General features: G+C 36.0%; 1 protein-coding gene across 1 annotated transcript in view; it reads left to right on the top strand.

Moving 5' to 3' along the window:
* Nucleotides 1–12913, top strand: part of ACSS3 (acyl-CoA synthetase short-chain family member 3) — a 285831-nt gene that overhangs the window by 261745 nt on the left and 11173 nt on the right. Inside the window, exons 12-13 of the mRNA XM_006882583.1 lie at nucleotides 2586–2667; nucleotides 5003–5125. Of these exons, the coding sequence (XP_006882645.1) occupies nucleotides 2586–2667; nucleotides 5003–5125 (205 nt within the window). The remainder of the gene's footprint in view (nucleotides 1–2585; nucleotides 2668–5002; nucleotides 5126–12913) is intronic.

Raw genomic sequence — 12913 nt, 5'->3', positions numbered from 1 at the left:
CTAGGGATGATAGAAAATTGATGCCTTTGAGCTGTGGTGCTGGAGAAGAGTATTGAATGTACCATGGACTGCCAAGAAAACAAACAGATTTATCCTGGAGAGGGTTAAACGAAGCTATGCAAGGATTCTGGGGCTTCTTCTGACATAGTTTGGGCATGTTGCAAGGAGGGACAGGTCCTTAGAGAGGGGCATCATGCTTGGGAGGGTAGAGGGACAGCGCAGGAGGGGAAGACCCTCTATGAGGTAGATTGATTCAGTGACTGGGGTAATCAGGATGGCTGTGTCAGAGGCAGTGCGATTGGCACAGGATAGAGCAGGGTTTAGGGCTGTTGTACATAGGGACGCTATGAGTCTCAAACGACTCGACGGCACATGACAACAACATAGTTGAGAGCACTGGTGCCCTTATGGGAAGGACTTGCACTGCTAACTCAAAGACAGACAGATTCTAACCACCAGCTGCTCCATAAAAGAAAGATGGGCAGTCTTTTCCTGTGTGATTTATAGCTTCTGAAAGTCAACAAAGTCAGAACTTACTTAACGGCTCATAAAAAGAACAACAAAAATATATTTTCTTAAACTCATGTTTCTTTCAAAAAGTGGCACCATGGTAGACAGATATTATGAAACATGTCCTTGAATTAAAAAATTATCTTAATATGCAAAAAAGTAATTTCCATCAAACTTATTCTTTTTGCTTTTGTTTACATGTGATGTGATTTACTCATTAATGCTTTCTTTTCTGGTACTTACTTGTGTTTTATTTGCAATTTTTTCTTGGCAACTTCTTTATCTAATTACCAAAACTAGACATTAAGTTGGATGGGAGTTAATTATTGCCATATTTCAATGTTCACTAATTTGTGAGTTTTACTTTTTTTCCAACATAGCCAATTAAGCAAGCAATTCTTGCTGTTGTGTCAGAACTGACTCATAGCTGACCCTCCAGCGGGGTTTTGGAAGCTGTACACCATAAGGGAGGAGATTGCCTATCTTTCTCCCATGTATATACAGGTGGATCTGAACTGGCCTCCTTTGGGATAGCAATAGGATTCCTTATCACAAGAGTAACCGAGCGCTCTTATATAGTAATAACTAAAAAATGCTAAAGTAAATGCATAAACATAGTGATTTAGAAAGATGCATATTAGAGACATTCTGCCTTAAGTCTACTGTTTCTGCAAGGGTTAATGATGGAGAAACAAAAGAAATAATGGCAACAACAGCAGCAAATGTGATTTTTAAATGTCGAGTATTAAATGCCTTTTCATGTATTTTATGCAATTATATGAGATCAAACTGTTCTAATGTAGCTTTTCTTTTCAGTCTTAATATAAAAATTGATTCCAATAAGTATAATAATTTTATCAAGATACTCCAAGATGTGGTAGAAAGGAGCAATAACAACAGGGCTGACCCCACTTGTAACAGCGTTTTCCAGTCTGACAGAATAGGAGAACAAATCCAGTGCCTTGGGATCTAATCTCAGGGTGACCTCTATAACATTCTGCTTCTTTGTTATCCTGTAAGAACTGAAAACACTGCCTTTAGGGAGGGCATGCTATGCTGCTCCATATGGTCAATAGCCACATACACTTTTAATTTTCCAGCCTCAGCTCATGAGGTTACTACCCCACTGGTATTTTTTTATTATGTGGACTCAGAAGAATAATTTTAAGATTTCCTTATGTATTATAGTATCTGCCATTTCAAACTATCAAGCATCTAAAACCTTTCTCTATCTACTAATAACTTGAGTGATTACCCTTGTTAGATGCTTCCTACAGAGAACCCATATGAGGATGTGTAAATTTATTTATATAAGTAAATAAAGATAGGAAGCAGCATAGATATAGATTAAGCTCCTATCCTGTGAATAATAATTGTTTCACACTGGAGGAAGAAGAAGGAATTTTATTGATTTCAAAAAGACTTAATCATATACTGCCTTGTTGTTTTTGTGCACATAGGAGTGAAAAATTGCATAAATTACTAGGAAGGGCATTGAAAGGAAGAATTGAAGAGAGAGCAGTCCAAGGGAGTTCTCAGGGGAGGGAAGCATGTTGATTGTGAAGATAAGATTATATAGAGAATGTTTAATTGTAATATTTTAGTACACTGTGAGAAACTGCTAACTTACATAAAGGCGAATCATTTTTTTCAATAATGAAATGACACAAAGAGGTAGATGCAGCAGTCAGGACCATATTTACAAGCAAATTAATTTTCGTAATATAGATGGATATTTCTCTTAAGAATAGCTTGATAATGCATATTTGGCCCATTGTTATTGTTGTTGTAATTATTATGCTTCTTAGCTCAACAATTGTTGCTTTATAATAACTGCTTTAATCTAAAATATGTATACCTTTACGTGCATTTTTCCCAGAAGCTATAGTAGTTTTTTCAATTATCCTGATGATACTTTGGACCCCAATTAGACATGATCTGTCCAACAGATTTAGGGATTGCATTTCAATATGCAATTTGAAGAGTTATTACCCATCACACTTGAAAAATAATGTCTCTAATCTGTCTTCGCAAACACTTTCATTATAATTCTAACTGCTCTGTTTATCTGTAAGGTTGCCATTACCACCTGGGGCTTTTTCGGGACTCTGGAAGAATCAAGAAGCGTTCAAGCATCTATACTTCCAAAAATTTCCTGTAAGGACTTTCATATATTTCTTCTTTTTCTTATGTGTCCTTCTGCTGTTCTTGTGTGTTAAACTGAGTGACTTCTTCCTGGGACCGTACATCACAAAGGAACTTTTAAAGGTCATTAGGACCAGTTTCTACCTCAGAGCAATGAGACTACCCAAACTACAATTATCTAAATAACTCCTTTTTAAACTTATTTTTCTCAGTCTTGAGAGATAAAAATCCCCCAGTTTCTCTAAGTCACTTTTCCTAGATTTTACCAGGGCATGGCATCAGGATTTTTTTGTTGTTAAAGTAAAAATCTTTTCCAGAATTTCACTTTCATTCTCTTTGCACACTGAGAGCAACTTATCAGAATTGTGTACTCTGAGGAAGACTCTTTAATCTCCTTTAGTGTTATTTATGCGAGCAAAATTTATTCTGGATATTGTATTTACCACTTCTTTACTTAGTTTGACATCCTTTCCTAAACAGTCTCTGTGATCTTCATTTTAACATCCAATTTGAAAATACAGGAAGCTCTGGTGGCCTCATGCGTCAGAACTGCACCGCCAACCCAAAGACAGGTGATTAGAATCCACCATCTGTTCTGTAGGAACAAAAGATGTGCAGTCTCCTCCTGGTGATTTATAGCTCTGAAGACCCACTGGAGGGTCAGCTATGAGTAAACTCTCACCAGATGGCATATAACAATGGCAAAAATTTTAAAATACAAATAGAAGAAAGAGCCCTTGTTCTCAAAGTCCAACATCTAATTCTCCAGAGAAAGAGGTCTACAGAGTAGACCTGTTTTCTCCTTTGTGGTCCTTGTATATGCCTAAGCCATGTGTGTTGTGTTCATAACATACTGATAACACCCTCACAGCTCTTATCAATCATCTTTCTTCTCTCCTTTTACTTTGGCTTCTTTCCCTGAGAGATAGCTGGTCCTCATTATGCACTCACTGAAAAAGAATGATCAGAATCTCATACAAAGTACTATGCAGTGTATCTTTATTATTTGTGAGTGAAAGGCAGATAACCTAATCAAGGAGATAAATGATAAAAGGGAAAAATAGCTTCATTTAGAAAAGAGCTCTCAGCATCAAATGACCTCAGAAGCCAAGATTAAACGTGCCCCCAATGGACCCTGGCAGGTAATATTTGTCAGTGTAGTTGGCTCCCATCAGCCCAATCTATCTACCTGATGGGCCACAGTTAAATCATCAGAGCACTGATATGATTAATTATAACCTGGAAATGGCCAATAATATGTGTAGGTGATTTTAATAAGATTATCATCAACATTGAAAGCTCCCTCAAGGTCCTAGTTTATGGTTAATCGCTTCTTTGAAGGTTTCATAATAACCCAATAGTATGTACTATGCCTGCATATTTTTCAAATAACAATTTATTTTCACAAAAATTTGGGCGAGAAAGACTACTTAAATGACCATTTAATGGATGAGACTATTGAGACACAGAAGAGCTAATTAACTTACCCAAGGTCATACAACTTAAATGACAACAATGAGATTCAAATTCATAGAGAGTGGTTCCATAGTCTCTACTACTCTTGGTTTCCTCTATAATATTGATTATATTAACTGAAGTGCAAGCATCTAGTTATTATGATGTGCCAAGCTATGTTCTCTCTACTTAATATATACTCACTAGTCTTTATTTTTTTCTTTTGTCAAAGCAGCATTATAGAGATCATTTAACACATGATTATACTGAGTGTCAGAGAAGCTGAGAAAAATAAATAGTAACTAACTCCCATCTATACCAAAGTTCAAGTGTAATAATAGATACCAATATTACTCAGAAGCAGTGTGGAAATCACTGTTTACTTTTTTCTTCTTTCTTCCTCCTACGTTAATATTTATGTGGAGAATGCATGTTACATTGAGTTGCTTAAAAATTAAATTTTATACATACTAGTACTAAATTTCACTGAAACTTGACTCCAGTCCTAGTCTGTTAATAAACTAATATTATGTATAATTAAAGAAGAACTGTATAAAAATTGCTTTGCATTACCAAAGTACTGTGACATGGTAAGATATCCTTCATTTAAAAAAAATAACAAAATTGGATTCATAAATTTAACAACTTTAAGCTCAAATATTTAGCTTGAACATATATAAGAATAATTTCTTTCTGGTGTTAGTGAAGCAAGGAGATTCGATTATGTCTTCAAAATCAAAGATGTCATTTAATCCCATAGTCAGATCATGAAAGAAAGACACATGCTTACAGTGAAGCCATAGTTACCATATTTTGTGTTTTCTAAATCTTAAAATCATCGCATTGCCTAATAATACCTGTTGAATAAATATTTTTTTAATCTTATTCACAGGGATACTATGATACCATGGATGCTGGTTACATGGACGAAGAAGGCTATTTGTATGTTATGTCTCGAGTTGATGATGTAATCAATGTTGCAGGTCACAGGATTTCTGCAGGTGCCATTGAAGAGGTACTAATGATTATTAGTATTCTGATTCAGGAAAGAGCCCTGGTTACACAGTGGTTTAAGTGACATACTTCTAACCAAAATTTAAAACCCATTAGTTCTTGTGGCATAGTGGGTAAGGAGTTTTACTGCCAGCTAAAAGTTGGTTTGAATCCACCCGTTGCTGTAGGGGCAAAATATGGACAATCTCCTCATGTGTGATTTACAGCCCTGAAATCTGCTGGTTGATCAGCTGTGATTTCTAATCCATAGCAATGACTTTGACTTTTTTAGTCAACCCATGGGAAATAGATGTGATGGTCTGCTTCTGAAAAGATTTACAGCATTGGAAACATGAGGATATTTTTCTCTTCTGTAAGGTCAAGATGAGTCAAAATCAGCTCAATGGCAGTGAGTTGTATAATGTGTAAGTGCGTGCATTTGTGAATGAAAGAGGGAAAGATGGGTTTTCAGGAAATATCTTAGAAACAGTGAAACAGCTGAATTGAAGACAATATTGAGTTTTAGTTCTTCTTCCTGGAAAATTACCACATCATTGATCTGAAGCATAGGTTGTAGGTTACTTTAGTATCTCTTTCATCTCACTAGCTCTAGTATTGTTCATATTCTCCATAGTCCCTCCATTTCTATCTGGATGTTATTGAGAAGTTTCAGGTAAAAATAAAACACTATTTATGAGTGAGTGAATATATTTGTTTCTCTTACCTTGCTTAGTATATATATGTAGTCTTGGCATGGAATGTGTTTTAAACATTTTATTACACATTTAAATTCTAAATAAAATGAAAGTTCCCCAAATATAAGTTTTTCAAAGTCCAAATAATTGACTTTTTAAAAAAAGCTTTTATTTTGAAATGTATAGAGAATAAAAATTTATTTTTAAGCAATTCTGAATTTTTATTTTGCATAGTTTCACAGAGAGTAACATAGAACAATTTCAACACTGACAAGTAGTAGTTTCATAATGCCACTTTTGTATTCTGACCCAATCACAACCCTATCTTTTTGGAATATACTGCTATCCCTCTGTCTTATATCATTTTTCTTATTTACTTAGAATGTTATATACATGGACTAATGCAGTATGTTGTTCTTGTTGTTGTTGTTGCTGTTATTGTTGTTGTTAGGTGCCATCGAGTCACTTGCAACTCATAGGAACCAAATGTTCAACAGCCTTAAATCCTGTTCTGTCCTGTGCAATCTTATTGTTTCTGACACATCTATTCCCAATAATCCCAGTTACTGAATCAATCCATCTCATCGAAGATCTTCCTCTCTTGAGTTTTCCCTCCACCTTCCCAAGCATGACGTCCCTCTCCAAGGAGTGATACCTCCTTCCGATATACCAAAAGTATGTTAAACAAAGCTTCAGAATCCTTGCCTCCAAGGAATAGCCTGGTTTCCTGGGAGAACTTGTCTCCTAGCCATCCACAGTATTTTCAATACTCTTCTCCAGTACTTCAGCTCAAAGGTGTCAATTCTCATTCTATGATCTCTGGTCATTATCTAGCTTTCTGATGCATAGCAAGGTAATTGCAAAGACTATGACATAGATCTGGCACATCTTAGTCTCTAGACTGCATTGTTGCTTTTCAGTACTCTGCAGTGGTCCCTAGTGACAGATTTTCCCAATGCAATATGTTTTTTGATTTCTTAGTTGGCACCAAGAGTGTTGACTGTGGAGCCAAGCAAATGGAAATTGTTGGCAATCTCAACCTTTTCACCATCTATCATAATGCTGCCAATCAGCCTAGTGGTGAGAATCTTTGTTTTCCTGATGTTGACCTTCAATCCATACTGAAGGCTGCAGTCCTTGACCTTCTGCACAAAGAGCTTAGGTCCTCCTCAGTTTTAGAAAGCAGGGTTGTGCCACCTGCACAATGCAGATTATTGCTAAATCTTTCTCCAGTCCTGAAGCTACATTCCTTCTCATAGAGCTTAGCTTCCTGGGTGATCTGTTCTGCATATAGATTGAAAAGGTATGGAGATAGCATACATCCATGATGTACAACCTTCCTGATTTTGAACCATGCAATGTTTCCTTGCTCTGTTCTGACGACTGCCTCCTGGTACAAGTAATAGTTTTGCCTAAGAAAAACTGAGTGTTTTGGGATTCTCATTCATCTCAGAGTTAGCCACAGTCTATTGTGATCCACACAGCCAAATGCCTTTGCATAGTCAATGAAACACAGACAGACATTCTTCTGGTACTCTCTACTTTCAGACAAAATCCATCTAAAATTAGCTATAATATCCCTAGTACCACAGACTCTTCTAAACCCAACCTGCATTTCTGGTAGTTCCCTGTTGATGTGCTATTCCAATTGTTTTTGGATAATTTTCAGCAGAATTTAGTCTGCATGTGATATTAATAATATTGTTCAATAATTTTTTCACTCTATTGGGTCATCATTCTTTGGAATGGGAACAAATGTGGGTCTCTTCCTATCAGTTGGCCAGGTGGTTGTCCTCTAGAATTCTTGGCATAATTTGATGATTACATCCAGAGCAACATCTGTTTGTTGAAATATATCAATTGTTAAGCCACCAATTTCTGGTGCCTTATTTTTTGCCAATTCTTTCAGAGCAGTTTGAACTTCTTTCTTTATTTTCACAGGCTCTTGCTCATGCTTTGTTTCATTAAAAGCTTCTGTTCTGCCAATTCCTTTTGATACAATGACTGTATGCTCTTTCCATCTTTTTTTATTCTTCCTAGATCACTTACTATTCTAAGCATCCCTGAGTATTGCAACTCAAAGCTTGAATTTGTTCTTCAGTTCCTTCAGCTTAAGAAATGTCAAACGAGTTCAGCCCTTTTGATTTTATGACTCCAGCTTTTTGCACATTTCATTATAATACTTTGTCTTTCCTCATTGCCTTTTGAAATCTTCTGTTCAGCTCTTTAATTTCTTGTTTTTTTCCCTTTGCTTTGGCTTCTTGGCACTTGAGTGCAATATTTAGTTTCTTCTGACATACATCTTGGTATTTTGTTTTTTCCCTCCTCTGTCTTTACAATGAACTTTGGCATACTTTCTGGATGACATTCTTGATTTCTTCATACAGCTGATCTGGTCTTCACTCATTAGTGTTCAAGGCCTCAAACCTGTTTCTGAGATGGTTTTGAAATTCTTGTAAACTCAACGTCAAATTTCAGTTCCTATGGTTTTGTTTTATTTTCTTTAGCTTCAGCTTGAATTTACATATGAGTAGCTGGTGGTCTTTTCCATATTCATCACCTGGTCTAGTTTTCACAGCTAATATTGAGCTTCTCCAGCAATTCTGTCTACAGATGTAATCGATTTGATGTCTATGCATACAATCAGGTATCTCCAGCTTCATTTCTGTCACCAGAAATTTCATGTCAGTCCATGTTTTCCAACTACTGCTTCTTCTCTTTTCCTAACTTTTGCATTCCAGTTACTCATTATTATTAATGCATCTTGATTGCATATTTGATTGATTCTGACCACAAAAATTGGTAGAAATTTTCTGTTTCCTGCTCTCTGGCTCAGTTGTTGGTGCATATATTTGAATGATAATGGTATTCACTGGTATGCGTATGGATATTATCCTGTCACTCACAACATTGCATTTCAACATGGAAATAGAAATGACTTTTTTTTTTGCAATACATTTTTTTTAGATTTTAATGAAAGTTTATAGAGAACATGAATTTCTATTCATTCATTGTTGCACAATTTCCTCCCTGCCCACCTCTTGCCCCTCTTCCCAGTTCACTTTTCTCTTTGGAAAAAAAATATTTCGTTATTATACAATTCCCCCACCCAGTCCACTTCACGATACAGCTCTTATTCTGGACTGTTATCATCCAAATAATACTTGGTCATATATTCTGTTTAAGCAGTTCACTCCCTCATCTGTTTCAAATGCAGTGCACATTATTTATCCCCTCTTTTGTTAGTTTCCCCCCAAACCACATATCAGTCCTGTTTTTTAACAGTGGCATTATGCAGTATTTGTCCTTCTGTGACTGATATATTTCACTCAGCATAATGTCCTCTATGGTCACACATTTTGCATACATAGTATTTCATGAGTTCCTTGTTTTTCAGTTCTGCATAGTGCTGGGACCTTTATCAACTGTCTGTGGGAGTGTAAAATGGTGCAACCACTCTGGAAGGAGATATGGTACTTTCTCAGAAAGTTGGAAATAGAAATACTATTTGACCCTGCAGTTGTACTACTGGGAATATACCCTAAAGAATCCAGAACCACCATCCAAGTAGATATATGCACACCCATGTTTACTGCTATGTTATTCATAATAGCAAAGAGATGGAAGCAACCCAAGTGTCCATCAACAAATGGATGGATAGAGAAGCAATAGTTTGCTCACACAATAGAAATTACTATTTTATCTATATGAAAGCAACACCATTTTTTCTGACCTTTTCTTCTCCAGCATTGTAGATCATATGATCGTCTGATTCTAAATGTTCCATACCAGTCCATTTCATTTTGCCAATATCTAGTATGTCAATATTTATGTGTTCCATTTCTTTCTTAACAATGTCTAATTTTGCCTACATTCATATTTCTCATATTCCATGTTCCAATCAATAGTGTCGGCTTACTACCTCCTTTGCGTTTCCATATTTGAGGACTCAGCATTAGTTGTCATATCTGCTTGTCTAAGTGTGCTCTGTAGTACATAGAGGTTTGAAGCCCTATTATTACTGAAGTGGATGGCAAATCTTTCGTTCTAGTCTGTTTTAATTAAAATGCCCAGATTTAGAACAGTATCTGGCAGACAAGCATTTACAGAAAGGAGCAGATGAAAGACATTTCACCAATTATAGAAACAATCATTAGATTCACTTTTGTCTTTATCCTTGACACATCTGTCTTGACTCACTCTTTTACCACCACTGTTTTGGTGGGTTTTTTTTGTTTTTTTGTTTGTTTGTGTGTTTTTGGTTTTTTTTTTTTTTTCCACCAGCATCCCCTTTTACTCCTGCATATGTCATTAGACATCTTTCTTTCCCATCCAGCTTATATCTCAATCCTTCTGGTCTTCTGCGATTCTGAATGTCTCATGCTGCTGTGAGTTTCTTTTCCTGAGGCCAGTATCTTCTGAGTTTAGGAGTCTCTAAGTCCAAATATCAGGTACTATTATTGGAGAAGGCTACCGATTTCAGATGCTTCTGAGGAAAAGTCCTTTGTCTTGAACTATACAGCTCAAAGACTCATGTTTTGTGGCTTAGTGTCTCTTATCTTCCATTTGCAGCATGTTGTTGTCACAAGAGAATAGTTTCCCAGGAGAGGGTGATGCATTCTTTATATCTGGTATATAAAAGTTGTTTGCTTGGCCCTTCTGGGAATATGGGTGTATCTGTGTTGTATGGGGCCGAGATGACTCCTCTTGCATTTTGTTTTCTGCCCCAAAACTCTTTAAGCATTCAAACATTGACCCACCGGACTTCTGTGTCATATGGGGCCGAGGTGACTCTCCCTTCATTGTACCATTTATTGGGATCTTTAAAAATATTCTCCACCAACATTTTGCTCTTTTCAGCATACGGATTCTGAAAACAAATTGTTATATTTAATGATTTACTTATTTAAGGTATTATAGATGTTATTTTTTTTCAAAATTTCGTTTCCAAATTTTTATTGCTAGTATACAGCAGTGCCATTGATTTTGTATGCTAATATAAGTTCTGTGATCTTGTGCAACTCACATACAGGTTGTAGGAGAATTTTGTAAATTCCTTGGGAATTTCTATCTGGAAAATTATGTTATCTGTTAATAGAGGCAGGCTTTTTCCACTCTGAATGTCATTTCTTTTCCTAGTTTATACAGTTATTATCTCAGACTTCAATCAAATAATAGTGATGAGACTAAACATCACTATTTCCTAGTACCTAAATGTAGATTAAAAGCATTGTCTTTCCTTTAAGAATAATTTTATCCAAGAGTCACAGAATAGGAAGACACAGTGAAATAGAAAGTATCTGATTTCCCCAAAACAACTTCCTCTTTAATGATGAGTCCAGTAAAATGAATAATGCTTTGCAACTACTGCATACTTTAATCATAGTAAAAGAGGATTGCTTATTCAAAGATGGGGTGAATGTAAAACAGGATTTAATTATTCAAGGAATCCAGAATTTCAGGAGTCATTGAGTCTGTATGAAACTTAAAAATACTGTCCTGAGATAATCTTAATCCTGAAACCATAAACCAAAGATATTCTCTGAAGTATTCTTTAAACTAAACAACAGAGTAGCTTAATTTGGTAAGAATGTCTGCTGTGAGCAATGTGCCCTTTCTTATGCAGATGACACAACCTTGCTCTCTGAAACAGAGGAAACTTCTAGTGCTTTCTGCAGAAAACCCAATATTGCAGTCTTAAAAATGGATTGCCTCGCAACATCAAGAAAAGAAAGATCCTCATCATAAATGGAGAAAGGATTGATGTTGATAATTATTTCACTTTGCTTAGATCTATAATCAACATCTTGGCAGCAGTGATCAGGAAATCAAAAGACTAGTTGCATTTAGAAAGTCTGTTGTCAAGCATATCTCCAGAGTGCTAAAGAACAACGATACCTGTCTAAAAACTAAGGTGTACCTCATATGAAACATGTTTTTCTCAATTGCTTGCTGAGTAGCTGAGAACTAAACAGTAAATGAGGATGGCAGGCAAAGAATCAATGAATTTCTGGGTTCTCTATTCTGTTCCATTGATCTATGTGTCTGTTATAACAGTACAGCCCTAATGTCCATCAACAAATTAATGACTTGAGAACTTTTGGTACATACACACATGGAATACTATGCAGCAAACAGAAGCAATAACTGAGAAAAAAAATACTTTATAATGTGGAAAGGCTGGAGACCATTATGCTGAGTGAACTCAGATTCATAAGAAAAATCCTGCATAAGGCCATTATTATAAAAGTTAAAGGATAACTAGAAAGGGTATATAAAAGTCCAAATGCAAATGGAGATGGGCGAGGAAGGGCAAATGGGAAATCATGGAGTGGCAGAGTTTGGTAGATGGAGGGGGTGAAAAAAATTAGCAAAGATCCAAGAGTCCTGAAAAGATGGGGTAATAGTGGGCATAGATCAATGGTTATTAATTTTCTAAAACACAGTGTATGGGAATGACCATGGGAAAACACAGTGTGAATGAAGGAATGTGGGGAACACAATGTATAAATGAAACACAATGTATACAAATTTTGCATACAAACCAACATAAAAGAAAAATGATGTGTTTTTTTCCCCCCTACTAGTTCACTTACAAAATTCAAATACTTGTGGATTGCCATCAAGTCGAGCATGACTCATAGCGAACCTATGAAAAAAGACCTGAAGCCTTTCTCTAACTACCATAACTCATAGTATATCAATATATATATAGTAATATCAGCGTTCATAGGGTATCCAGAGGCATGTTGTTTAGGAAGTGGCTGCTAAACCTTTTTCCAAACCTTTTTTAAACTAGGAGCTCCACCAAACACAACATTGTCCACCATGGGTAAACTTTATGGCATTTGACACCCCAATGGCACAAGGTTCAGTATCACAGCAACCACAGGTTACCTCAGTACAGCATATTGACAGAAGCGTGCTGTACCATTTAGAAAAATGTTCCTCCAAACTATAATAACAACCAACTTTTAAATACACAGGCTCTCCCTAAGGTCTATACAAGAGGTTTAAATAAAAAAAAATAGCCAATATAATATGTTGTTATATGCCAACAAGTGGCCTGTGACTAACAACAACTCTATGTACATCAGCTCTGAAGCTGCTCTGTC

The sequence above is a fragment of the Elephantulus edwardii genome, unplaced genomic scaffold (assembly GCF_000299155.1).
Source record: "Elephantulus edwardii isolate Elephantulus edwardi_28Jun2011 unplaced genomic scaffold, EleEdw1.0 scaffold00021, whole genome shotgun sequence".
Taxonomy (NCBI): Eukaryota; Metazoa; Chordata; class Mammalia; order Macroscelidea; family Macroscelididae; genus Elephantulus; species Elephantulus edwardii.
The sequence above is the reverse complement of the archived record's forward strand: the minus strand, read 5'-3'. Positions and strand labels throughout refer to the sequence as shown.